Here is a 27,061-nt window from a genome sequence, read left to right as displayed (position 1 = left end):
GTTCATACATACCTTAATATTATATTTTCAGTATCCTTGCACATTAGTACATAGGCAGTGTTTCTCAAAGGGGCACTATCGGCATTCAGGTGGGAGAATTCTTAGTTGTGTACTCTGCATTGTAGGTTCCTTGCCCCCACTTTTTCTACCCACTAAATGCCGGTAGTGTCTTCCAGTCATTTTTTAATTACTATATTATATATGTTTCCTCTGTTCTTTTCTGCTTCCATTGCATTCAGCTCATTCAGTTATTCCTTTCTCTGACTGGTCTAAGTGTATTTTGTAGTTTGCAAATCTCTGCATGTATTCTGATAGGGCCTGTAACCTCCTCATGATAATTTTGGATTCTGTAGCTATTCCCGATTAGCTGTTTCTCCTTTCTTTTGATGTTAGGTAATCTACTGCAACTCTTGCTTGAATTGTGTCTGCTATGGGTCTGCTCACTGGTTAAGAATGCCAAAAATACCTGCAAGGTCATGTGCATTCTTTTTTTTTTTTTTAATATTTAATTTAATTTATTTATTTATGTATTGCCTGTGTTGGGTCTTTGTTGCTGTGCACGGGCTTTCTCTAGTCGTGGCGAGTGGGGGCTACTCTTGGTTGCCGTATGCAGGCTTCTCATTGCGGTGGCTTCTCTTGTTGCGGAGCACGGGCTGTAGGTGCTCAGGCTTCAGTAGTTGTGACTCTTGGGCTCAGTAGTTGTGGCTTGCAGGCTCAAGAGCGCAGGCTCAGTAGTTGTGGTGCACGGGCTTAGTTGCTCCATGGCATGTGGGGTCTTCCCGGATCAGGGATCGAACCTGTGTCCCCTGTATTGGCAGGCGGATTCTTAACCACTACACCACCAGGGAAGTCCTGGTCATGTGTATTCTTAAGATCCACATGACAAAAAATTTTGTGGTTCTCTTCTTAGAATTTTATTTTATTTATTTATTATTTGTTTGTTTGTTTATTTTTGGCCACACTGCACGGCATGTGGGATCTTAGTTCCCTGACCAGGGATCGAAGTTGCACCCCTTGCAGAGGGAGCGCAGAGTCTTAACCACTGGACCACCAGGGAAGTCCCTTTTGTGGTTCTCTTTTTTTTTTTTAATTTTTAAAAAATATTTATTTATTTATTTGGTTGTGCCAGGTCTTAGTTGCGGCAGGCGGGCTTCTTAGTTGTGGCATGTGAACTCTTAGTTGCGGCATGCATGTGGGATCTAGTTTCCTGACCAGGGATCGAAGCCGGGCCCACTGCATGGGGAGCGTGGAGTCTTAACCACTGCGTCACCAGGGAAGTCCCTGTGGTTCTCTTAATTGAACAAATAACTCTAGAAAGGCATAAGAGAATGATATTTCCATCTTTCAGTTGTGGTTCAGAATAAACTTTTGAATTGGAAGGGAATGAGAATTGTAAGGCAGATGTTCTAATATAGTTTTCATTGGTCTCTTTTGTAAGGTATATGTTAGACTGCTTATGAAAATTTGAGATTCTTATTTACTTTAAAATAGATTCCATAGAAGTTTGCTTTTAAAAATCTCAGTCAATGAAAGATGTCTTTACAGTGATAGAGGGTTTATCACAAACATCATATTCAGAGGTTGAAATAATGTTGAAGCATAGAGAACTGTCCCATGTCTGGGATTTTGGAGGAAAAGCATTAAATACAAATAGAACAGAACATAAAATGTGCTTTAAAAAATCACATACAGGTGTATCTTTAGGAATGTTAGGTTAGAGAGGGGAACCTAGTCTGCTTAGGTTAGAAGGTAAAGGAAGGAAAGGAGGGTTCTTTCTTGGGTCAAGAAAAGGTTTCATGTTCTGACAGAAGCCAGTTACAAGGGAAATTACTTTTATGAGGGAAAAGAAGCCTTTTATTTTCTAATTAGAGAGGACAAACTTCAGAGCAAATGAATATCGATAGTTTACATTTTTGCCTGGGGCTGTTGGTGGTGATGTTAGGGACGTTAGGGATGGAAGTGAAGGGAGCTGGAAGGCTCTGGACGTTTTGAAAAGTATGTGTGTTGGGGGGAAGGAGGAGACGGAAGGGAAGCAGCAGTGAGAGTGGGAGTGGGAATGGGAGTGGGAAGGCTCTCAAATGGGAAAGTTTTGTGTAAAGAAGTTGGAGGTGGAGGACAAACTTACAGTTGTTGCATCTTGTCTAGGACTATAGAAATGTTTTGCTTGAAGCTGCAAATAAAATTGTACATGAATGAAGGCTGTGACTTGTTGAATTTTATGTATTAGTGCTGAGGTATTATTCAATAATGTTTCCAACACAGAGCATCTAAAAATACATTCCCAAGTTTTGCTTATATATGTATATTTTTAATCTTTTGGTGTCTCTTCTTCTAGTTGATAGTATGTGTTGTTTTTTTTCCCCTTTTTTCATTTAAGGAAGAACTGCAAATATCACTTTCAAAATTGAACAATGAATATGAAGTAATTAAAAGTACAGCTGCAAGGGACATGGATTTGGATTCAGAATTATGTGATTTAAGACGTAATTTGGAGGCAAAGGAACAAGAACTCAATCAGAGCATTACTGAAAAGGAAATACTAATAGCTGAGTTAGAAGAATTGGATAAACAGAACCAAGAGGCTACAAAGGTAACAATATATTTTATTAAATTATATTTTATGATATATTAAAGACAGCGCAGCAGCATGTTCTACTCAGTAGACTGAACACTGGATTAATAAGCAAAACTGGCGTGATTTAATTTCGGTGATTTAGTCAATATTTTAGTTAATTGATGCTCAAGTTGTAGAGGTTGGCAAACTTTTTTTGTAAAGTGTTAGATAGTAAATATCTTTGGTTTTGCAGGCCCTGTAGTTGCAGTTGCAGCTACTCAGCTCTGCTGTTGTCATATGTAAATGAACGAGCCTGGCTCTGTTCCAATAAGAATTTACTTACAAAAACAGGTGCAGGTGTGATTTGGCCCATGGGCTGTAGCTTGTCTCCCTGCTTCAGTGTTTAAGAGTTGAAAATATCAATTATCGTTTATATATATGATATAACATATATCATTTATCTTCTTTGCTTTTAAGTTCTAATCTCTAAAACAATTAAATAGATTTGCTGTAAGATAATTAATAAATAATTTTGTTGGGAATTTTTTAAAAGTTCCCAACAAAATTAGAAGGATTAGAAATGTCTGAGGATTATTCTTCTATTATGTGTGACATTTTATAAAGTTTCCTTTAGGTACTAAAATGAGAGAATGTTTTAAAGTTACCATGCAAATTAATTTTTCTTTCAGCACATGATTTTGATCAAAGATCAGCTATCAAAACAAGAAAACGAGGGAGATAATGTCATCAGTAAACTGAAAAAAGATCTAAATGATGAAAAAAAGAGAGTTCATCAACTTGAAAATGATAAAATGAACATTACTAAAGAGTTAGACGTGCAGAAAGAAAAGTTAATTCAAAGTGAACTGGTAGTAAGTGATTTACATTTAACCAAGCAGAAGCTTGAGGATAAAGTAGCAGATTTAGTAGATCAGCTAAATAAATTGCACACAAAAAATTTAAACATCCAGAAGGAGAACTTTGAACTTCAGGAACGTATTAAACAAAAGGAGGAGGAGCTTTCTAGAGTCAGGGATGAGTTAATAACGCAGTCTCTTCTTAATCGAGACTCTAACAGTAATTTTAAGGATGACTTACTTAAAGAAAGGGAAGCCGAAGTCAGAAACTTAAGGCAAAATCTTTCAGAAATAGAACAGCTCAATGAAAATTTAAAGAAAGTTGCTTTTGATCTCAAAATGGAAAATGAAAAGTTGAATTTAGCATGTGAAAATGTAAGACATCAGTTGGAAGAGTCTATTGCTGGTAACAATCAGATTTCTCAGGAAAAAAACGCTATTGTGGAGGCTCTAAAAATCGAGAAAGAACAGTTAGATGCAGAATTGTGTCGGGCTGAAAAGAGGCTGTTGGAAGAAACAAACAAGTATGAGCAAACCATGGAAGAACTGTCCAATGCACGTAATTTGAGTATCTCTGCTTTACAGCTGGACCATGAACATTTAATTAAACTCAATCAAGAGAAAGACTTTGAAATAGCAGAACTCAAAAAGAATATCAAGCAGATGGATACTGATCATAAGGAAACTAAGAAAATTTTGTCATCTAGCTTAGAAGAGCAGAAGCAATTGACCCAACTTGTAAATGAGAATGAAATTTTTATTGAAAAACTTAAAGAAAGAAGTTCAGAGCTTCAGGAGGAATTAGATAAATATACTCAGGCCTTAAGAAAAAATGAAAATTTAAGGCAAACCATAGAGGAAAAAGACAGAAGTCTTGGATCCATGAAAGAAGAAAACAATCATCTGAAAGAAGAGTTGGAACGACTCAGGGAACAGCAGAGTCGAGCTGCACCTGTGGCTGAGCCTAAAACCCTTGATAGTATTACAGAGCTAGAATCTGAGGTGAATCAGCTGAATATATTAAAGGATAATCTTAAAGAGGAAATAAAACATCATCAAAAGATAATTGAAGATCAAAACCAGAGTAAAATACAGCTGCTTCAGTCTTTACAGGAGCAGAAGAAGGAAATGGATGAGTTTAGATACCAGCATGAGCAAATGAACGCCACACACACCCAGCTCTTTTTAGAGAAAGATGAGGAAATTAAGAGTTTGCAAAAAACAATTGAACAAATCAAAACCCAGTTGCATGAAGAAAGACAGGACGTTCAAACAGAGAATTCTGTTATTTTTCAAGAAACAAAAGTTCAGGGCCTTAATATAGAAAATGGAAGTGAAAAGCATGATTTATCTAAAGCTGAAACCGAAAGATTAGTAAAAGGAATAAAAGAACGAGAATTGGAGATTAAACTTCTGAATGAAAAGAATATATCTCTAACTAAACAGATTGATCAGCTTTCCAGAGATGAGGTTGGTAAACTAACTCAGATTATCCAGCAGAAAGATTTGGAGATACAAGCTCTTCATGCTCGAATTTCTACAGCTTCCTACCCCCAGGATGTTGTTTACCTTCAACAGCAGCTGCAGGCCTATGCTATGGAACGAGAACAGGTACTAGCTGTTTTGAGTGAGAAGACTAGGGAAAATAGCCATCTAAAAACAGAATATCACAAGATGATGGATATAGTTGCTGCAAAAGAAGCAGCTCTCAATAAGCTGCAAGATGAAAATAAAAAATTGTCCACAAGGTTTGAAAGTAGTGGCCAAGATATGTTTAGAGAAACTATTCAGAATTTATCACGTATCATTCGAGAAAAAGACATTGAAATAGATGCATTAAGTCAGAAATGTCAGACCTTATTGACAGTTTTACAAACATCCAACACTGAAAATGAGGTTGGAGGTGTTAATAGTAATCAGTTCGAGGAGCTTCTACAGGAACGCGATAAGTTAAAACAACAAGTAAAGAAAATGGAAGAGTGGAAACAGCAGGTAATGACTACAGTGCAAAATATGCAACACGAGTCAGCCCAACTGCAGGAGGAGCTCCATCAGCTTCAGGCACAAGTTCTGGTCGACAGTGATAACAACTCTAAATTGCAAGTGAACTATACTGGCCTCATCCAAAGTTATGAGCAGAATGAAACCAAACTCAAAAATTTTGGGCAGGAATTAGCACAAGTTCAGCACAGCATAGGGCAGCTTTGCAATACCAAAGATCTTCTTTTAGGAAAGCTTGATATTATTTCACCTCAGCTCTCTTCTGGATCGTCGCTTACTTCCCAGTCAGCAGAGTCTCTTAGAACAATTAAGTCTGATGTATTGAGTGAGTCTTCTAAACAAGAAATAGAAGAGCTAAGAAAATCACTGCAGGAAAAAGATGCAACAATTAGAACTCTCCAGGAAAATAATCACAGATTGTCTGATTCGATTGCTGCTTCCTCAGAGCTAGAAAGAAAAGAACACGAACAAACTGATTCAGAAATTAAGCAGCTCAAGGAGAAACAAGATAACTTACAGATGTCACTTAAGGAAAAAGACCTCTTAATCAAAGCCAAAAGTGATCAGTTACTTTCTTTGAATGAAAATTTCACTAACAAGGTGAATGAAAATGAACTTTTGAGGCAGGCAGTAACAAACCTGAAGGAGAGAACATTAATCTTAGAAATGGACATTTGTAAACTAAAAGGGGAAAATGAAAAAATAATAGAAACATCCAGGGAAAAGGAAACAGAATATCAAGCATTACAGGAGACTAATATGAAGTTTTCTATGATGCTTCGAGAAAAAGAGTTTGAATGCCATTCATTGAAGGAGAAGGCTCTGGCTTTTGAGCATCTACTGAAAGAAAAAGAGCAGGTATGTTCTGGATGGCATGTTGTGGAGGGAAGTTTGGGGTGGAGGAGATTTTTTAGTGTGCTACTTTATTGATGTTCTTTGAATGGGAAGATGCATTTGTTCATTTAGAAATATTTATTTCAAGGTATTGAGATTAATTCAAAATAAATTTTCCTCAGAGGCATCTGCAAGTTTCTCCCCCAAATTACTAGATATTTCCAAATATTTTTAGTTCTAGATTAATTTTTTTTTACCATCTAAGTAGAAAAAATTTCGAAGCAGTTAATGTTTTTCTTTAGAAAATAGAAATGTGATATAAGAACTTTGAGGTTACTGCAGTTTAATCACATTTTAGGCATATTTCAGTAACTGCTGGTTTTAGAGGCTCTTTTATATAAAGGGACGCTCTGTGAAATACATGCTACATCTTTGACAATGCTCTGAAGTACGAAACACATTTTATATTGTGACACAATAAGCACTTTGTGTGTGTGTGTAAGACTGAAATAAAAGTTTCAGGAATCAGAAATTACCCTTACTACATGTGATGCTCTCTTAAAAAAAAGGAAGTGCTGGATGACCCATTAAACTGATTTTTATGAATCATTCACAGCCTAGTATTTGAAAAGCGTTAGCTATGAATAGTACTTTTCACATAAGTAGACTCAATAAATATTCTAATCCCAGTTGTGTCATTATGTGACTTTGGGTGTGTTTTGACTTTATTGGTTTGTTTATTCACCCATAAAAAGGAAGGTTGTATTGGTTAAAAGTGTCAGTAGTTTTGATATATTTAAATGTTTACATTCAGTTGATATTAGATTTTGATAAGAATGTATTGAAGACCCAATACATCATGCTGTGATCAAAGCTATGGGCTCTTTTGATGTAGTGCCTTTTTACTCTTATTTCTATACTTCTAGTGGTGGAAATTTAGCAAAGAAATGAGGCAGAACAATGGAATATTCAGCAACTGCTTCTTGAGTGTTTACATGCTGCCGGGCACAAGATACAAAATGATTTAACTTCTTTCACCAATTAAATTCTCTTTTAAGAGTCTCGATTAAAGTTTGTGAATGCTTGATGTAGTTTTCACTCGATAAGAAAAGTCTTGCCTCATTTTCCCCTTCTTTGTCATCTGATTAAATAGGTACACTGGTGTACTGGCTTGCGCTCCTCCTTTCAGGAATAGCTTCTCAGCTTCTCAGGGTACTGATCTATGTTCAGTATGAAAAAGACTGGTAGAGGGTAGAAGCTTTCTGTCGCTCACTAGCCAAAATTGGGTGTAGCATCTTAGGGCTTGTAAGAGTATAATGGAGGAGAGGAGGACAATAAAGTGTTCTTTTTATATGTTTTTACCTATTGTAGTTTTAGCATCTTGTACAGTCTAATTCTATTTCATTGACATTTATAGATCCAAAGTGTACACATTTAATTAAGGCTCACCTACCTTTTAGGAAGCTTTCCTAAGTTAGTTAAGTTGTACTTAAGTATTGTATTACTTGAGGGTAATTAGCATAAACTAATTGATTTCTTATAATACTCTATATAATTGAAGAATACCTTTATTTTGAATGTAACAACATTTTTCTTTAGGGAGACAGGAGTGTTCTTAACAGGAGATCTTCAGCTCTTTAATTGTCAAGCATTTCTGTAATATGAAAAAAATGTTGAACTGAAAAACTGTTTGGAAAATATTGGCCTTCTTTTCCAGGAAGGGGTGTTGAGATAAAAGGAACAGATGGTTTTATGTTTTGGTTTCAATGATTTGTCCTGGGGGACGTGTTATATATTCTTAAAGAAATGGAAAGTTTACATGAAAATGTAAAAATGATACCAATCTATAAATAGATTCAGACGATAGGCACTTTTCAAACAGAGAAAAGAATTGGCTGTAAACAGTCTGCCACTTTTTTGTGCTTTTTAGAATTCTAGCTATCATCTTAAATTCATGGCCCTACTTCTGCAATGAAAGGTTATCTTTTTTTTCCTGCCGTCTTTAATATATTGTTCTTGTATGGAAGGCATTCAGGAATAAATTTTCCTAACAGTCTTAGCAAGATAACATTCTAGAGTTGCTTTCGTTAAATTGTTGCCAAAATGTTCTTTTAAAATAGGTTGTGCATGTGAAATGACTTCCCTTTTTCTCCTGTGCCAGCAACTCCACAGTTACTTTCCCTAACAACAGTTGCATATGCCTGATCAATAGACACACACACACACACACACACATACACACACACATACTTACTTTTGGGTGATTTGGGGGTTTGTGTATGCTTTGTTGTGTAGGGTAAGTTTGAAGAGATTGTGTCTTTTGAGTTCTTTTTAAAGCATTTTAAATAAACTTTTTCTTTAAGAATTGTTTCAGATTATTAGAAAAGTTGGAAAGATAGTACAGCATTCCCATATACCTCACACCCTGTTTCCCTTATTTTTATTAACATCTTATGTTACTGTGGTACATTGGCAACAACTAATGAACCTTTATAGATACATTAATAGTTTATTTGAATTTTCTTAATTTTTTAGCAAATGTCCTTTTCTTGTTCCATGTCCCATCCAGGATACATTATAGTTAGTTGTCATGTCTCTTTAGGCTCCTTTAGACTGTGATGGTTTCTCAGACTTTCCTTGTTTTGGATGACCTTGACATAGTTAACTGAATTTTTAAATTATTTAATGAAGAAATATCTTTTTTAAAATGTGTTTTTCTTTAAAGCTAAAGTTATTTCTTTCCAAAAGGGCAAGACTGGGGAGTTAAATCAACTTTTAAATGCAGTTAAGTCAATGCAGGAGAAGACAGTTATCTTTCAGCAGGAGAGAGATCAAGTCATGTTGGCCCTGAAACAGAAACAAATGGAAAACACGGCTGTACAGAATGAGGTATACTTTCACTTTAAAGAAATAGTGATTCAAACACTTAAGTCTAATAACTCTTAAATAAGAAAACTATAAAGGTCATCAATTAACATGAATTTCTCTTAGGTGATTTTTTCTTAGTCTTACTCTGATGCGCTTTAGTAGGATTTTGATCTCCCAAAGTGCATTGTTTCAGTTTTCAAGCAAAAACTATGATCTAATCATTATGTTTCATACCTGAAATTAAATTATACCTCAAGAAAAGAAAAAGATGGCATATCTTGGATATAAGAAAAATTTCCTACCCACAAAGTATGAAAAAAATGAGATTTACTGAAAAAGTGGCCTGTCACAAAAAGCCTAGTACTTTGTACAATTCCATTTTCCATTATAGCCACAGGGAATGAGATCTTACAAAGTAAACCTTCCAAATGAATATTCAAGATGATTTCAGGAGGCTTTTTTCTTAGCGTAAATATATCTTGCAGTACGAGAAATTAGTATACAATTAATACACTTCAATAATGGGGAAAGATTTGATAACAGAGTGGCTTGTAGGAGGGGAAAGGGGGAGCATTTTATGAAAGAAAAATAAAAGAAATGTCCTCTACCTAGGTTCAACATTTACGTGACAAAGAATTACGCTTGAACCAGGAGCTAGAGAGATTGCGTAACCATCTTTTAGAATCAGAAGATTCTTACACCCGTGAAGTTTTGGCTGCAGAAGATAGAGAGGCTAAGCTAAGAAAGAAAGTAACAGTATTGGAGGAGAAGCTAGTTTCATCCTCTAATGCAATGGAAAATGCAAGGTAACTTTTTCTTTTTTTTCTTTTTCCTTTTTTTTTCTTTTTTTTTTTTTTTAGTATTAACGTTAATTAAATACTTCCTGAGTGTCAGACTCAGAATTTTTCTTATGCTACCTTATTTTATTCTCACAAAATTCATTATCTCCATTTTACAGACTAAGAAACTAAGGGTAAAGAGGTTTAATAACCTTCCCAAGGTCAGGCACACAAAGTGCACATGTAGGTGTCACACTTGGGTTTGTAACCCTTATCCAGATCTGGCATTCAAACTGAGGTTTCTCCAAATCTTAATTGTTATCCTAGATAATTGCTTCTCATCATTTTAGGAGGCTAGACTTAAATTCTGACTGATTTAATTAGCGTTGTCAGGTTCCCCAAGAACTAATTTAATTTATGTGATTTAATTTTTAATCAAGTGATCTAAGGTTGAACAAAGTTTGAATATTAGAAAGGAGAGAGTAAAGGAAGTAGCAAGGGAAAGGCCTAGGTCAATGTGAATTAACTCCTGGCTTGTTAGAACTTTTGAGTGACCAGGTCCCTGCTTATATATTTTTAAATTTTTTTTCTCTCAATAAAATGTGTTTTTTTTTTTTTTTTTTTCTTATTACAAAAACATATTTTCCACTTCAGGAAAGTCACATAAACCAAAAGAACATAAAGCCACAGACTCACTCATCCAGAGATAATCTTTTTTTGTGCCTTTGTATGCTTCTGTATATGTGTGTATATATTACATATTATTTTCTTAAAGCAAAATTAAGATCATACTATTTATACTGTTTTGTAACCTGCTTCTATCAATTAATAATATGAATATGAGTACACGTTAAGCCATATGTTCCTGCAATATCATTTATGGCTGCATAGTATACCATTATTTGGATTTGCCATAATTTCTTTAACCCACTCATTTATTATTGGACATTTAGAGTGTTTCAGCTTTTCAGAATTACTAAGAGTGCTGTTTTGTTTTTGTTTTGTTTTTTATATAAATTTATTTATTTTATTTTTGGCTGCATTGGGTCTTCGTTTCTGCGAGTGGAGGCTACTCTTTGTTGCGGTGCGCGGGCTTCTCACTGCGGTGGCTTCTCTTGTTGTAGAGCACGGGCTCTAGGCACGCGGGCTTCAGTAGCTGTGGCTCGTGGGCTCTAGAGCGCAGGCTCAGTAGTTGTAGCACACGGGCTTAGTTGCTCCGTGGCATGTGGGATCTTCCCGGACCAGGGCTCGAACCTGTGTCCCCTGCATTGTCAGGCAGATTCTTAAGTACTGTGCCACCAGGGAAGCCTAAGAGTGCTCTTTTGATAACCCAAAATAGGTATTTTTGTGTTGATGACAGATTATTTCCTTAGTGTAAATTTTGAGAAATGGAAATTCTGATTGAAAGGCTGTTTTTAAAACGATTGAAATGTACTGCCAAATAATCTTCCAAAAAAATCATGTCCATTTATCTTCCCTTTAGTTGTATGTGCATCTTTTTATCTTTTTACTGTGTATGGTGCTGAGGGAAATATAAGGATATAGTAGATATTATCTCTGCAAAGAGAATATAGGCCAGTAGAGATAGTATTTCTGAGGGTGAACTCCTTACCCCCTTTGTAGGATGTATTATTGTACCGTCAGACTCAGAAGAAGAACTTGTTTAAAATGAGAATTAAAACAGTGAGTGAACATTTGTGTATGTGTTTCACATTGGCAGAAATAGCAAAACATCCGTAGTCTATAAGATTGACCATCTTTCCTTTCAGTTTTCAGGCCCTTATTTTCTCTAATTGAAATAGTTTCTAATCTCTGCCTATTTTTGTTTACCATTTATAATAACTGCAGAATAGGTACCTACCTTCGGTAGGTAGGGCTGTGGTCTTGTTGCTCCTTTTTTCAAAACCAGGTTAGACTGTCATGATTTGGGCCCACTGTTTTTCTGTTAATCCCGCCTATTCTTCAAATAGCACTTCATGATGAATTATTTGTTTAGCACCCCACTCCTCAAATCCAAAATCAAACCCTAGTGTGATGTTTTTCCTTTGAACCTGCATAATATTTTGAGTCTTTGATAGGGCACTTGTATTTTACTTAGGGGTATTTGTAATTGTTGAGCTGCTTTACACTTTCTCCCACCCAGTGAAGTGTAAGGTCACCAGTGGGTAGGAATGATGCCATTTATTTCACACTCTTCCCACAGTATACATTCTTACACATAGTTTCATAGATGTTCAATAAATATTTGGTGTGTAAGTAACTCAAATCTACAGAATCAGATTATGGTGTTTTGAGCCCTTAACAATAGTAACGTCTTGTATTTATTAACTTTTTGAATGACATCACAGTTCATTTCATCCTTACAATCACCCTTTTAGTGATTTGCTAACCAGCAAAGTTGAATAAAGTGCAGGGACATAAGAGGGGAGAGTTAAGTCCTCTGGTTATCAGTTTACTGCCTTTTCCAAAAGAGGGTGCTATTGGGTAAAGTTTCTTCAAAGTGAGCTGCTCTTAATGGGTTTTATTGGGCTGCTCTGAATAAGAATTTAACTGGATATTAAAAACCCAGGAAAGGCTATTGCAATATTTTGTATGTAATAATTGTACATTAAGGAAGTACCTCAATGACATAAGCCTGGATAGGTGTTCTGTAATTATCTTAGGGAATCTCTGATTTGGGACAGGTGTAGGGGTTATTATATTTAATGTAAGCAGAAAGAAAGATGACAGTAAAAGATGGGATAACCTTTGCAAAGTTGTGGGTTTACTAGGATTGTGAGTGCCAAAAGCAAGGGGGGTATCATAGAATCCATTGCTTCTTGGGTTGGAGGCAGACAAAATGACTTCCAAGATCCCTTACAACTTACAAGTTTATGATAAATTACATCTTAGAGTTTTAGCCTCGAAACACAAAAGTTGCAGGCTATTTGTAAATTTTTCTTAAGCTGACATATCTTGTTTAGTCCAGTTCTGTGTTTAAAATGACTGCCATTTGTTCAAAGTCACCTTCACAGGAAGGATGATTGAATTAACAAAAGCAGGGAGAACGAAGATCAGAGGAACTCTTCAAGTTTCTTTGAAATCTAACTTGAATTTAATGCAATAAAATGTAGGGAAGGTCAGATTCATAGAGACAGAAAGTAGAATGGTGGTTACTGGGGGGAGAGGGGGTTATTGTTTAATGGGTGTGGAGTTTCGGCTTGGGAAGATGAAAAAGTGCTAGAGATGGATGGTCGTGATGGTTGTACAGCCATGTGAGTGTACTTACTACCACTGAACTGTACACATAAAAATGGTTAAAATGGTAAATGTTATGTGTATTTTACCACAATAAAAAAAACGTAGGGAAGAGGTTTCATCTTGTTAAAGTATCTAAATACTTTGAATATAACTTGCATTTAGTGCAGTAAAATGTAAGGAAGGTATTTCATCTTGTCAAAGTGTCTAAATAGATAGAAACAGTTTGACTTTTATTCTTTTTGTTTAAAGCCATCAGGCCAGTTTACAGGTAGAGTCATTGCAGGAACAGTTGAACGTGGCATCCAAGCAAAGGGATGAAACTGCACTACAGCTTTCCATGTCTCAGGAACAAGTAAAGCAGTATGCTCTGTCACTCTCCAACCTGCAGATGGTCCTGGAGCATTTCCAGCAAGGTCAGTTGTATGGCCAGTCTTTCACTGAAGAAGAGTTATTGTACGGTTGACCTTTGAGCAATGCATGGGTTAGGATGCCTACCCCCCATGCAGTTGAAAATCCGTAACTTGAGTTCCCCTGAACTTAACTCCTAATAGCCTATGTTGACCAGGAGCCTTACTAATAACATAGTCAATTAACACATTTTTTTGTATGTTATATGTACTATATACTGTATTCTTACAGTAAAGGAAGCTAGAGAAAAGAAAATGTTATTAAGAAAATCATAAGGAAGAGAAAATACATTCACTGTACTGTATTTATTGATACTATAAGTTTATGACATCTGTTTACAAGATGAATTGTCTGTTAGTACCTACATCAGTATTCTCTTGTATGATGGAAAACACTGTAGATACTATACATATTACTAACACTAGACATCAAAAATGAAATGTGTGAAAAAGAAATTCATATTTAGGTATAATGATTCGTGATTGATAATGAAGAAGTAGCAGTATTATTACTTTATGATAGCCTAGCCTTTACACTAATGAATGGTTATAAAATTTTTATGGTATACAGTAAAACAGTATATTCATAATATAGTACTGGAAACGTTACATTTTTTAAAAAAACCGCTTACTTGTGATGATAGGCTGATATGTAGTTTCTCCAATTACAAGAGAGGCATGCCTTATGGTAATGTGATTCTTTGGAAGCAAAGTTATAAAACAGTAAGAAAACTAACATATTGTTAAATTTATATTATCACTCACCTTCTGCCTATGTTAGGATAGACTAGTATCTACATGTATTTCAGGCATTCGTGACATAACCTTTTTCTTAATGTTTTTGATACTTCTAGTCTATGTGGTTCATCTGCTTTTTCAAATTGTCTCAAATCTCCAAAAAGTTTTCCAATATATTTACTGAAAAAAATCTACATATGGTGGACCCATGCAGTTCAAACCTGTGTTGTTCACAGATCAGCCATAGTTTTGGGAATTTTGGCTTGAGTGCTGTTTTAGATTAGGCATAGGGAAATCTTTGAAAGGTTACCCACTTGTAGGGGGAGAAGATAAGTAGCCATCAACAAATTAGACTTTTTTTACAGTTAAGAGTAGAGAACATAAACTGTATATACTAATTATTAAAAAAATTTTTTTAGTGTCATATTATGATACTTTAGTTAAGGCGAGAGTTGAGGGAAGTATGAGGGTAACATAGTAAGGAGGTTCACATGATAAAGGGGAGTACAAAGGAAGAGAGAGGCACACATGTAGAAAAAAAAGATAGGTGTTGAGATGTTGGTTGGAGGTTGAATCCACTTCAGAGAGTTAATCATCAGTAATTACTCTCTTTTGAAGTACTGATTAATTTGTTCTTAGCTGTTCATCTATACTTTAAGGTAACTGCATTTTTCTAGTTCAGGTGGAAAGTACTTTTCTAGGCACATGGTAATAGTGACCAGAGCACACATACCCCGATAACCAAATATGCTTTTTCACATCTGCCTCCCATCCTCAGATTTACCCCCTTTAGATCATTTACCCATCCATTTGTCAACTCATACATTCTGTAATTACTGGCAATGCATGAACTGCTAGTGGAAGGGCAGGCGGTTAGAGGATGTGAGGCTAATGAAGTTAAAGAAGTTATAGTTTTGTGCCTGAGCAAAACTTAACATTTGTACATACGTACATATCAGGGTTACTCCTATGGGTGAAATTTTGAATTTTATACGTAAGAATTCTCTAGGTCTGCTCTGTATAATACTAGAGTGGACATGTGTACAAAATAGTATGGTACTGAGGCCATAGAAAAAGCTTTGCTAAAGAGGAAATATTTGAGTAGAGTTCTGAAGGGAGGGAAAGTTTGCAAGATGGACATGGTGCAGAAGGATTTAAGCAGAGGAAAGTGATCTCATTACTTTAATTCCAGTTAACGTCATCACTAAGGCATATATAATTTTCTTGTTAAGACATTTGAACTATTTTTGTTGAATTATTAAAATTTCAAGTGGTTTAAAATTCTAATTTTATCACACAATTACAAAATAGTAATGTAACTTCTTTTTCCTCTTTAGAGGAAAAAGCTATGTATTCTGCTGAACTAGAAAAGCACAAGCAACTTGTTGCTGAATGGAAGAAAAAGGCAGAAAATCTGGAAGGAAAACTCGTATCATTACAGGTTGGTTGAAATAATTTACTCTTGTAAATTTTATTATGCACAAAACAATTAGTTGTAGAATTTTTGTCTTGGAAATAATCTCCTAAACAGGTAATTTAGTAGATGTTGTCACTGAGGCATAACAGTGAATAAGATACTTAGGATTTCCCTCATGTTACTTATAGTTTAGCACAGACACAGCAAATATGAGATTTAAATTTTTAGCACAGGTGGGCATTTTAGAGATCACTAAAAAAAATTAATGTAAAATTTTAACTGTATAATTTTCTGTTTTCAACAAAATATATTGGGCACTTTATTTCACATGGATTAAAATAATGTATATTATCCCATTAGATCTTTTTCTTTTGTACCTTAATTCTTTTTTTTTGCTGTATCTTTTTTTTAACATCTTTATCAGAGTATAATTGCTTTACAGTGTTTTTAGTTTCTGCTGTATAACAAAGTGAATCAGCTATATGCATATGTATATCCCCATATCCCCTCCCTCTTGGGTCTCCCTCCCACCCTCCTTATCCCACCCCTCTAGGTGGTCACAAAGCACCGAGCTGATCTCCCTGTGCCATGCAGCTGCTTCCCACTAGCTGTCTATTTTACATTTGGTAGTGTATATATGTCAGTGCTACTCTCTCACTTCGTCCCAGCTTACCCTCTCCCCTCCCCGTCTCCTCAAGCCCATTCTCTATATCTCTGTCTTTATTCCTGTCCTGCCCCTGGGTTCATCAAAACCATTTCTTTTTTTTAGATTCCATATATATATGTGTTAGCATACGGTATTTGTTTTTCTCTTTCTGACTGACTTCACTCTGTATGACAGACTCTAGGTCCATCCACCTCACTACAAATAACTCAATTTTGTTTCTTTTTATGGCTGAGTAATATTCCATTGTATATATGTGCCACATCTTCTTTATCCATTCATCTGTCGATGGACATTTAGGTTGCTTCCATGTCCTGGCTATTGTAAATAGAGCTGCAATGAACATTGTGGTACATGACTCTTTTTGAATTACGGTTCTCTCAGGGTATATGCCCAGTAGTGGGGTTGCTGGGTCATATGGTAGTTCTATGTTTAGTTTTTTAAGGAACCTCCAAATTGTTCTCCATAGTGGCTGTATCAATTTACATTCCTACCAACAGTGCAAGAGGGTTCCCTTTTCTCCACACCCTCTCCAGCATTTATTGTTTGTAGATTTTTTGATGATGACCATTCTGACCGGTGTGAGGTGATAACCTCATTGTAGTTTAGATTTGCATTTCTCTAATGATTAGTGCTGTTGAGCATCCTTTCATGTGTTTGTTGGCAATCTGTTTATCTTCTTTGGAGAAATGTCTGTTTAGGTCTTCTGCCGATTTTTGGATTGGGTTGTTTGTTTGTTTGATATTGAACTGCATGAGCTGCTTATGTATTTTGGAGATTAACCCTTTGTCAGTTGCTTCGTTTGCAAATATTTTCTCGGATTCTGAGGGTTGTCTTTTCGTCTTGTTTATGGTTTCCTTTGCTGTGCAAAAGCTTTTAAGTTTCATTAGGTCCCATTTGTTTATTTTTGTTTTTATTTCCATTTCTCTAGGAAGTGCATCGAAAAGGATCTTGCTGTGATTTATGTCATAGAGTGTTCTGCCTATGTTTTCCTCTAAGAGTTTTATAGTGTCTGGCCTTACATTTAGGGCTTTAATCCATTTTGAGTTTATTTTTGTGTATGGTGTTAGGAAGTGTTCTAATTTCATTCTTTTACGTGTAGCTGTCCAGTTTTCCCAGCACCGCTTATTGAAGAGGTTGTCTTTTCACCACTGTATACTCTTGCCTCCTTTATCAAAGATAAGGTGACCATATTGCACCTTAATTCTTTAAAATATTTTTCTGTTTATTATTATGCTGTATTTCATGCCTATAAATATTATATATAAGAAATAAATTAAATGAACCCCATGAAGAGACACCACAGTGACTTGCTGTTTGATGTAGGATAAACTTTTCTGAGTCATAAGTAGACTCTGGTGATAGCTGGTGGAAAGTAATAAAATTTATGTATCTGTCATTAGAGGTGAATATGCTGTTTAGGCATATTAATATTCTAAATAATTGAAGACATACTTTAATGTTTTAAAATTTTTACTAAATGTTGAGTGACTGCAAAACAATATTTAGATAATACGTATAAAATATAAGAATAGCAATACAGCAAATACCCACATACTCACCACCCAGTAAAAGGATGTCACCCTTTGAAGTTCCGTAAGCACCCCTTACGGAACATCTCCTCTCCTTCTTATCACCTTTTATGTATTTTACCCCCTTGTTTTTCTTTATGGTTTTATCACATAGATTTACATCTTTTTACAGTACATTGTTTGGTTTTGCATATTTTTAAACTCTGTATAAATGGAATTCTGAACTGTATGTAAATGGAATTCTTCTGAGGCTTGCTTTTTTTGCTTAGTATTATGTTCATGAGTTTCAGCCGTGTAACTGTGTAGTTATTGTGTTAGAAGGTTCAATATTTTCACTGCTGTATTCCTTGCATGAATATGTAATTTATTTACCCATTTTCCTGATAAAGGACATTTCCCTTATCTGCCATACAAACAATGTGGTTATGAATTTCCTTGTTTATATCTCCTGGTGCACATGTATAAGAGTTTCAGGTGTGTATCTCGATTGGAATTGCTGAGTCATGGGATATATATGGGCAATTTCAATTTTATTAGATTTGGGGGCAAATTGTTTTCTGAAGCACTTGTGCTAATTTTCTCCTACCAGTGGTACTAAGAGTTCTTGTTCTACATCCTCAGCAATGCTAGCATTATCAGAATTTTTTAAAGTGTTTGACAATGTGGTAGGTGGGAAGGGCTATCTTATGGTTTTAATTTGCATTTCTAGTAATGAGGTCAAGCATCTTTTAATATGTTTATTCACCATTTATGCTTACTTTCTGGTTAGCTCATTAACACATTAAAAAGATATTTTATTTGATGCTTTTGTTTTCAGTGGGTCCAAAATCTCTAGTTGGTCATACTGTTAGAAGTCCAGATCTTCTTTTTAAACTAGCTCTATTTAAAAAAATTTTTAATGTAATATATATTTAGAAAAACAACAAAATAAATCAGAAGAAACTGAGAGGGAATTAGTAAAGATAAAAGTTGAAATTAATGAAATAAAAAACAAAAAAATGGTAGAAAGAATAATGAAATCTAAATGTTAATTTTCAAAAACGTCTTAGTGTAGTTTTTTTAAGCTTTAATTATTTCTTAAATATAAATGCTATGAGGTTAACAAAGTCATATGAAAGCTTATTTAAATTTCCTTTACACTAAATTTAATCTTGTTGATTTTGGATGTTGATTTTGTTTAAAATTTTTTTGTTTCAGTCTCTCTTTGTATCAGTTAAGGTTTAACCTGAGAAGCAGAACCAGTAGGATGTGTATGTGTGTACACATATGTACACATACATATACATACACATATACATTGATGTATGTACTATATATGGATACCTATGAGATTTGTTACAAGGAATTGGCAACATTGTGGGGCCTGGCTAAGCAAGTTAGGTAGGTTTGGCAGTCAAAATGGGAAGATCACATCATAGGCAGGCTGGAACTCATAGGCGTGGGCCAAAGCTGTTGTCCACAGGTGGTCAGGAAAAAAAATCACAAGCAGGATGGACTCTGTGGGCATGGGCTGAAGTTGCTGTCCACAGATGGAATTTCTTCTTTATGGAGAAACCTCAGTCCTGATTTCAAGGAGTTTCAGCTGGTTCAATCAGGTCCACCCTGATTATCCAGGATAATGTGCCTTCCATAAATTCAGCTGATTTGGGCTTTGATTACATTTGCAAAATACCTTCACAGCAATACCTACCTTAAGTTTGACTTGGTAACTGGGGACTAGCCTATCCAAGATGATACATCAAAAAAGCTATCACACTCTGATTCAAGATGATGAAACTGGACCTGACATGTACATGGGTGAATCCTCTAGAATAGCCAAGAAAATTGTGTGAAAGAATAATGGTGAGGAGGGACTTGCCTACTAAATGTCAGAATAGAGCCATAAATCAATACCATATTGACTAGATTAGTGGAACAGAAGGAGAATCCAGAAATGGAGCCCAGGTTGTATTTGAGAATTAAATTTAAAACTAAACCCTAAACTACTTTCAGTTCAGTGGGGAAAAGGGTAGGTTATCTAATAAACAGTAGATACAACCGGCTGTCTGTATGGAAGAAAATGAAATTGGACCCCTGTCTTACACTATATACAAAAGTAAATTCCAACTGTATTAAAGCAAGGATTCTCAACTGGGAGTGGTGCTGGAAATCTGAGGGGTATTTTTGGCTGTTACAGTGACTGTGGGTAGACCTTCTGGCATTTAGTGGCCAGAGGCCAGGAATATTGAAAGAACTCCTACTGAGAAATACTGTTTTAAAGATATAAATGTTAAAAAAGAAAAATATCTTCCAAGAAAATCTAGAAGACCACATGTGCAGTTCAGGGCAGGGAGGAGCCTAACCTAGACTAAAACTCAAGAATCAAAGTAGGATATGTTTGACTATATTTGTAGCACTGATCACAAAGGGTTCATATCTACTATATAAGGTGCTCTTACAAACTGACAAGAGAAAGACAGCTCAATGGAAAAATGGGCAAGGTATACAAAGATTTCTGCATAAGAGCAGATCCAGCTGTCCTGTTAACATGAAAAATTACTCAAATTCACTAGTATGGATTATAGTTAGAGAAATAAAAATTAAAGCAATAAAGTAATAATGAAACATCACTTTATACCCATCAGACTTGCAAAAATTAAAAAAGAACATTTGTTGGGACTTCCCTGGTGGTGCAGTGGTTAAGAATCCGCCTGCCAGTGCAGGGGACGTGGGTTCGAGCCCTGGTCCGGGAAGATCCCACATGCCACGGAGCAACTAAGCCCGTGCACCACAACTACTGAGCCTGTGCTCTAGAGCCCACAAGCCGCAAACTACAGAGCCCGCGTGCCACAGCTACTTAAGCCTGTGCGCCTAGAGCCCGAGCTCCACAACAAGAGAAGCCACCGCAATGAGAAGCCCACGCACCTCAACAAAGAGTAGTCCCCGCTTGCCGCAACTAGAGAAAGCCCATGTGCAGCAACGAAGACCCAACACAGCCAAAAAAAAAAAAAAAAAAAAATTGTTGCTATATTTCTTGACTTTTTGTATTTTTCTTGTAGTTTTTATTCCTATTGTCACTTTTTAAACTTTTGTCACCATATTGTCTTTAAATAGCATTCTCTTTTTTATTTGGTTTCTCTGAAAGAGACATTATTGTGTTGTGAAGTGTGGGTTCTATCTTTGATACTTATTATTATCAAATGAACTTGCCCAAGGTCACAGAAATACAGCTTCATTAGCTGAAAGGGGTTGATTGACTTTAAGATGTCTTCCAGCCCTATAGTTTGTGAAATAGTTTTTGCATGCTGCTTTTTAATGAACTTTTCTTCCTCAGGAGCGTTTGGATGAAGCAAATGCTGCGTTGGATTCAGCATCAAGACTTACAGAACAGTTAGATTTAAAGGAAGAACAAATTGAAGAACTTAAAAAACAAAGTAGGTTTTTTTCCTTTTCCTTTTTCCCTTACAACACTAGTATTGAATCAGATGTGGTTTCCCCCCATGCATTGGTACAGTCGAGTGAGACCAACTGCCATTAGTGTGTGACTTCCATTTCCATCTCCCATGACCAGTTTGCTTTGATTTGAATCTGGTCCTAGTGAAACCAGAGTCATAAGTTGGCCCTGGCTGTCCAGTTAGTTTTCCGGAATATTGAGGCAGTCCAGTTGTGCTGGCCGTCACCCTGTTGACCATCAAAGGTATTGATTCGACTGACTCGACTTGTCATGGTATAACTTTTCCCTGTTCAGTCTGTGGTCATCCTGCCTAAAGCTGTCTGATACGTTAGAGTAAGTACTTACAAGTAAGTACTTGTAAGTCTCAAGTAAAAGAGTAACTTTTTGTGGAATGAATGTCTGGCTATAACTAGCTGTTTATGATTATAGATGGTGCTTTACATGCAGGCACTCATCATGTATTTTTTGATGCTTGTAAATTATCTCATAGGCCCTGTCAATTCCCCAGCGTGAGTCCTGTGTTTAGGATTATCAGTTGGGCCTCAAATAATCAGGTGGTTCATAGTGCTCTGTTAACTCTTAACTGCTGACAAAGATGGCATGCTCTCATTTAATCTCTGATGTAACAGTCCCCAGGAAGTTGAAGCTATTCTAGGGCTACATTTAGTAGATAATGATTAAAGGTTATTGGAAAGGTGATAGGAACCTAGAAATGTGTCAACTTTAGGTGTCTGGGTTAGGCACAATAGTACCAAGGCATGTAATGAAGTAATTAAGAAGTACCCCCTAACATGAAATAGAGTTAGAAATAGGAAAAAGTAGGAGATGGTACAGCACAAATACTGTCAGACAATAGAAACAGTGACTTGGACATTACGGAGGCAAGTAGACAAATCACTGAAGTGTGGATACCAAAGGACAAGCCGAGGAAGTTGGCCTAAAACCAGCAGGAGACCGGAGATGAGAAATTGTTAGGAATAAAAAATAATAAGATCATGTGAGGTATTGTCCTCAAGAAAACTTGATTCTGTGGCAAATTAGTGCCCAACTAAAAGCCCTCTGTTTGCTTTGTAAGATTTGGCCAGCCTTAGAACTCTAAATGTAACAGAGGGGCTGGAAATGGACAATAAGGAAACAATTATATATTGAGTATCATGGGCATTTTATATAATCTATACTGTATTATTTAGTCTTCTCATATTTTATTTACTCTTCACAAGAAACTGTAAAGTAGGTAGTATTTAGTTCCATTTTATAAGTTAAAGAAACTGAGATTTAAACTGATCTTTTATCCTTGACCAAAGTTCATTATCTTTCCATGTTACTGTATTTCTTCTTGTCAGGAAAACAGTTGTTTATAGTCTGACTTGTATTTTGTTCTGTATATCTCCTTCGAAGATAGGACAATATCCTCTGTGCTGCTCCCTAAATATTGAAATGGTTGCCCTTACCCGGAGGCAGTGTTTGTTTGGAAAACAGTCTAGTTAGGTTGAAAACCAATGTAACTACAACATTATCTGGAAGACATACGGGCAACCTGGAGGAGACATACTGAGCACCCAAGGGTTTAGCCAAAGAATTGATATCCTAGGGAAGGGCTAGACTAATGAAGGTAAAAAGGCAGTATTCTGAACCAACTCCATGGTCTGTGACAAGGTTGCTATATATGTCATGCTACTTTAATATTTAATGAAGTTCACATACCTTTTTAGACAACTACCTATGTCATTCCCAGTAGATGATGGTAAGATAAAAAATTCTATGACTTATTGTAGTTGCTAAATGTTATCAGAGTCCCTGCACTACTTAGTAAGTTGTTTAGGCACCATTTAAATCCTCAGGAGTAGAATATTTTTAGATTTTGATTGTAAATGCAAGGCTTAGGTGGCCTAGGTCCCTATTCGTGTAAAAAGTTACCAGTAATAATTCATTGTAAATATATAGGAACTTTGGACTCATTTTGTAAAGTTAATACTAGCCACAGAAAAAGCTCTAATTGTGCTTATACAACTGGTATTTGAAAGGGCAGGCGAGAGGCCAGTGTTGCACAGACAGGAAGCGGGGGTAAAGGGACAGACAGTTCTGTCTCTTTAAGTCATTCTTGCCATTTAAGCTCTTCTTAACAGTCTGTTTTCTTTTATTACCTAAGTGCTTAATATTGCTTTTAGATCTCTAAACACCAATGTGATTTTATTTTATCAAAGCTGTACTCTTGATGTGATAATATAAATAAAACTTTGATTGGCTTGGTTGTTTCAAAAGAATCACTGTATATTTTCTTTCATAGATCATTAAGTACTTTAAATGTTGATTGATGTTGTAATACTGTACTTTATTTTTAATGCAAAACTTGGCCAGACAGCAAAAATATTTGCCAGGAGAAACAATTTTGAAAAAGACAGATTGGCTTTTGTTGCAAGAAAGTACACAGAGACTTGAATCGTAGAGGCAAAGTATTGTTTTATTTCTAAGCATCTGTAGACTGTCGATGATTAGTTGATATGCAGTTTCAACATTTAAACAATATTAGGAAACTCATTTTAAAAAGTGGTATTTTATTTGAAATGCTTAATTATGTAATTGCCACCAGAGATGAGATGATTCAGTCTGGTCAAACATATGAAAAGGGAGCTATTGCTTATAACACCAGTATTAAAATAGTAAATTGTTGATTATTTCAATCATTCTTAGAGTCCATAACTGTCAGTGCCGTGTATGTGCAATTGTGGTTTTGAGTTCCAAGTATTTACAGGCTTTGTATGAAAAGTATGAAGATGCCTTAATCAGGCATTAAATACTTAATGAGAACCAACTACTTGGCTTCATGTTAGATGCTGTGTGAGATACTAGATAGGATCCCTTTGTTTTCAAGGAGCTTAGTTAACGAAGTAACACATGGCATAGGTACACCATAGCTTCATAGTTTAAGACAGTGGTGCTCAACTCTGGTCAGACAGTGCATATTTAGTTCTCCAAGAATCCCATGAAGGGTTAGGGACATTCCATGGAGGAAAGAAACTTGTGCAGACAGAGCTCTAAACTAGTAGTAGGATTTTACTCCCCAAATGTAAGTAGTTCTTTGTCTTCTCCCCCTCATCCCCCTGACCCACACACCAAGGGAAAGTAACAATGAAAAGAAACCCTCAGATCCTATAGGTGCTACGAGCTTCCCTGGTGGCGCGGTGGATAAGAATCTGCCTGCCAATGCAGGGGACATGGGTTCGAGCCCTGGTCTGGGAAGATCCCACATGCCACGGAGCAACTAAGCCCATGTGCCACAACTACTGAGCCCGTGTGCCACAACTACTGAAGCCCACATGCCTAGAGCCCATGCTCCGCAACAAGAGAAGCCACTGCAATGAGAAGCCTGCTCATCGCAACTAGAGAAAGCCCGCGAGCATCCACAAAGACCCAACAAAGACAAAAATTAAAAAAAAAAAAAAAAAAAAGATCCTATAGGTGCTATATTTTAATAGATAATGTTGGCTGGTAGAAGAATTACTGCTTCCCTTCCTTTTAGAAGTTATTCTTTCAACATGTTACCTGAAAGTGTTCTTTTTCAGTGTAGTTCCAAAGACTTATTTCACATGCCATCCTATATTTTATTGATTTTTTCAAACTTAAGACATGAGTCCTCTATGAAGCAGATAGGACAGTGTCTTTCATTAACTATTCTGAGTTGATCAGAGTTCAGAATTTCTATGGAATTGTCATTCATGGGAAAATATACTACCTGTGGAAACCTGAACCATGAAAAGACGTGTTATCTTCCTATATTCATGGCCAAATTTAACATTTTCCTTCTTTCGCTTATTATTCTCTACCATCATCCTTGAGATAAATTCCTGCTTAAGTGAAAACGATTGGATAAAATTGAAATAGCAAGCAAAAAAGAGTTATTGTTTTGATAATGATTATTCAAAAGGGTGGTAAATTTTATGGTACACCAAGAAAAATAAATTTTCATAAGCAATACAAGTTTAGATTCTAGCACTGGGGAAGTCTTCTGGTCTGTGTGCCAGTTTATAGCCATATCTGAAAGGGCCTCATCACTGATTTTTTCTTATTTTAAGAAGGTTTGGTGACTGCTTTTAAAAAAGAAGTCTTCTATGAGTTCAGAATGGAAAATTTCCTTACAGTGTTTTTTAAAGAAAATCTAGAAGAATGTATAAAATAAGCCCCAGTAAACCAACTGTAATATGAAGCATAAAAATGTATTTTAAAACTACACATATAAAAGAAATTTAAAATGTTTTTCATGGAACCGCCTTTATGGTGTTGGATGGTAGAGTTTTTATTTTAAATAAAGACATTCCGTTTTCCAGGACACGATTTATACAAGAAAACATATAATGTCCTGTTGAACATAGGCCAGATACATTCCCAGACGCTTTGTTACCCAAACCTTTTGAGGGATTTCTTTATAGATGTTTTTGGCAGAAGTGGTGATTTTAGAGGAAACATATAAGAAATACCAGATGCAGTTTTCTGAATTGCCATAAATAGTTAAAAAAATTATTTGTGATGATATAAACATCTGGGTATACTAGAAAATGTCAACATTTTAGTTAAGAAAAAAGCTATGTCAATTAGGTAAATAATTAGGCCCTTTTCAACTTAATGGTTGTATTTTTAAATGTATATTTTATACTTCTAGGTATAAAGGGAAAAGCAAATTATGTAGATATGAGAATTTTTTGACTTTGTATGTTTTGTGTATTTTTCCTCATATGAATAGTATGAGTAATTCATAACATAAATCATTTATTCTTTTTTGACCTGTGTTCTATTCTCAGATAGTCTCCCTTCCCAGAGAAAAGTCAGTCATTCTTTCATTTATCACAAATTCATTGTTTTGTGCTGTGTACCAAGCACTAAAATAAGTACTAAAGATACAAAGATACGGGACAAGAGTTCTACCTTCAGGAGGTTTATAGTCAAGCAGGAATAGGGGAAGACTACATGTAGTCACATACATGCAGCAAGCTATTTCAAAAGGAAGAAGCAATCCATTCTACTTCTTGATGGTGGTGTACAAGGGTAGAAAAGGCTAGTGAAGGGTATACTTGCCCTCACTTGAATGGTGAATACGTACAGTGAAGCAGGCAGAGAGTTGGGGGAGAACATTCTAGACAGAGGGAGGAATTCGTATGAAACTGTGTGTCATAATTTGGAAACTGGCTGAAGATCTGGTGGACTAATAACGTGTGCGTGTGTGTGCTATGTTGGTGTGGAGTGCCGAGAAGGCAGAGGTGGGAGTGAACTGCTTTGTGAAGAAATGAAGCTGTAAGTAAGGATCACCAACAGAAACTGTAAACTGGGGCACAAATTATAATATAAAGGAGCAAAAAGGACTAAGTAGAGACTGTGGTGAATTGGAGAGCTTCTTATAGGGGGCAACAAATTCTCAGCTTCACTGAACTGTTGTTGTATAGGAATGTGGGTCCAGGGTTGCCAGATCTTTCAGGTCTTTCAAGAGACACCAGAAATGTAGACTTACGTGAAATGTTCCAATTTTTTAACGTGACATGTAATTTAAGTTTTTCAAAAAACCCTGTGTGGTCTGAACAAAACATTTCCTTGTATCAGATTTAGTCCATGCTAATTTGCAACAGTGAGCTTTCAGAAACGGGTTGAGGTTTAGTCTGTAGCCTAGAAAGTCTTTGTCGTTAATAAATATCAGTATAAGTATATAGTGATGATGATATTCAGTAAGTGGCAAAATTATTATAATGAC

The 27,061-nt window shown here is 35.8% G+C and overlaps 1 protein-coding gene across 2 annotated transcripts in view; it reads left to right on the top strand.

Annotated features, from left to right (window-relative positions):
* Positions 1-27,061, top strand: part of TRIP11 (thyroid hormone receptor interactor 11) — a 71,996-nt gene that overhangs the window by 24,606 nt on the left and 20,329 nt on the right. For both annotated transcript variants that reach the window (XM_059914847.1, XM_059914846.1), the window contains exons 10-16: positions 2,378-2,590; positions 3,244-6,270; positions 8,995-9,135; positions 9,727-9,920; positions 13,383-13,546; positions 15,616-15,719; positions 21,205-21,304. In XM_059914847.1, coding sequence (XP_059770830.1) covers positions 2,378-2,590; positions 3,244-6,270; positions 8,995-9,135; positions 9,727-9,920; positions 13,383-13,546; positions 15,616-15,719; positions 21,205-21,304 — 3,943 coding nt within the window. The remainder of the gene's footprint in view (positions 1-2,377; positions 2,591-3,243; positions 6,271-8,994; positions 9,136-9,726; positions 9,921-13,382; positions 13,547-15,615; positions 15,720-21,204; positions 21,305-27,061) is intronic.

Source organism: Balaenoptera ricei, chromosome 2 (genome assembly GCF_028023285.1).
Source record: "Balaenoptera ricei isolate mBalRic1 chromosome 2, mBalRic1.hap2, whole genome shotgun sequence".
Taxonomy (NCBI): Eukaryota; Metazoa; Chordata; class Mammalia; order Artiodactyla; family Balaenopteridae; genus Balaenoptera; species Balaenoptera ricei.
Note: the sequence above shows the minus strand (reverse complement) of the source record. Positions and strands in the feature narration are given on the sequence as shown.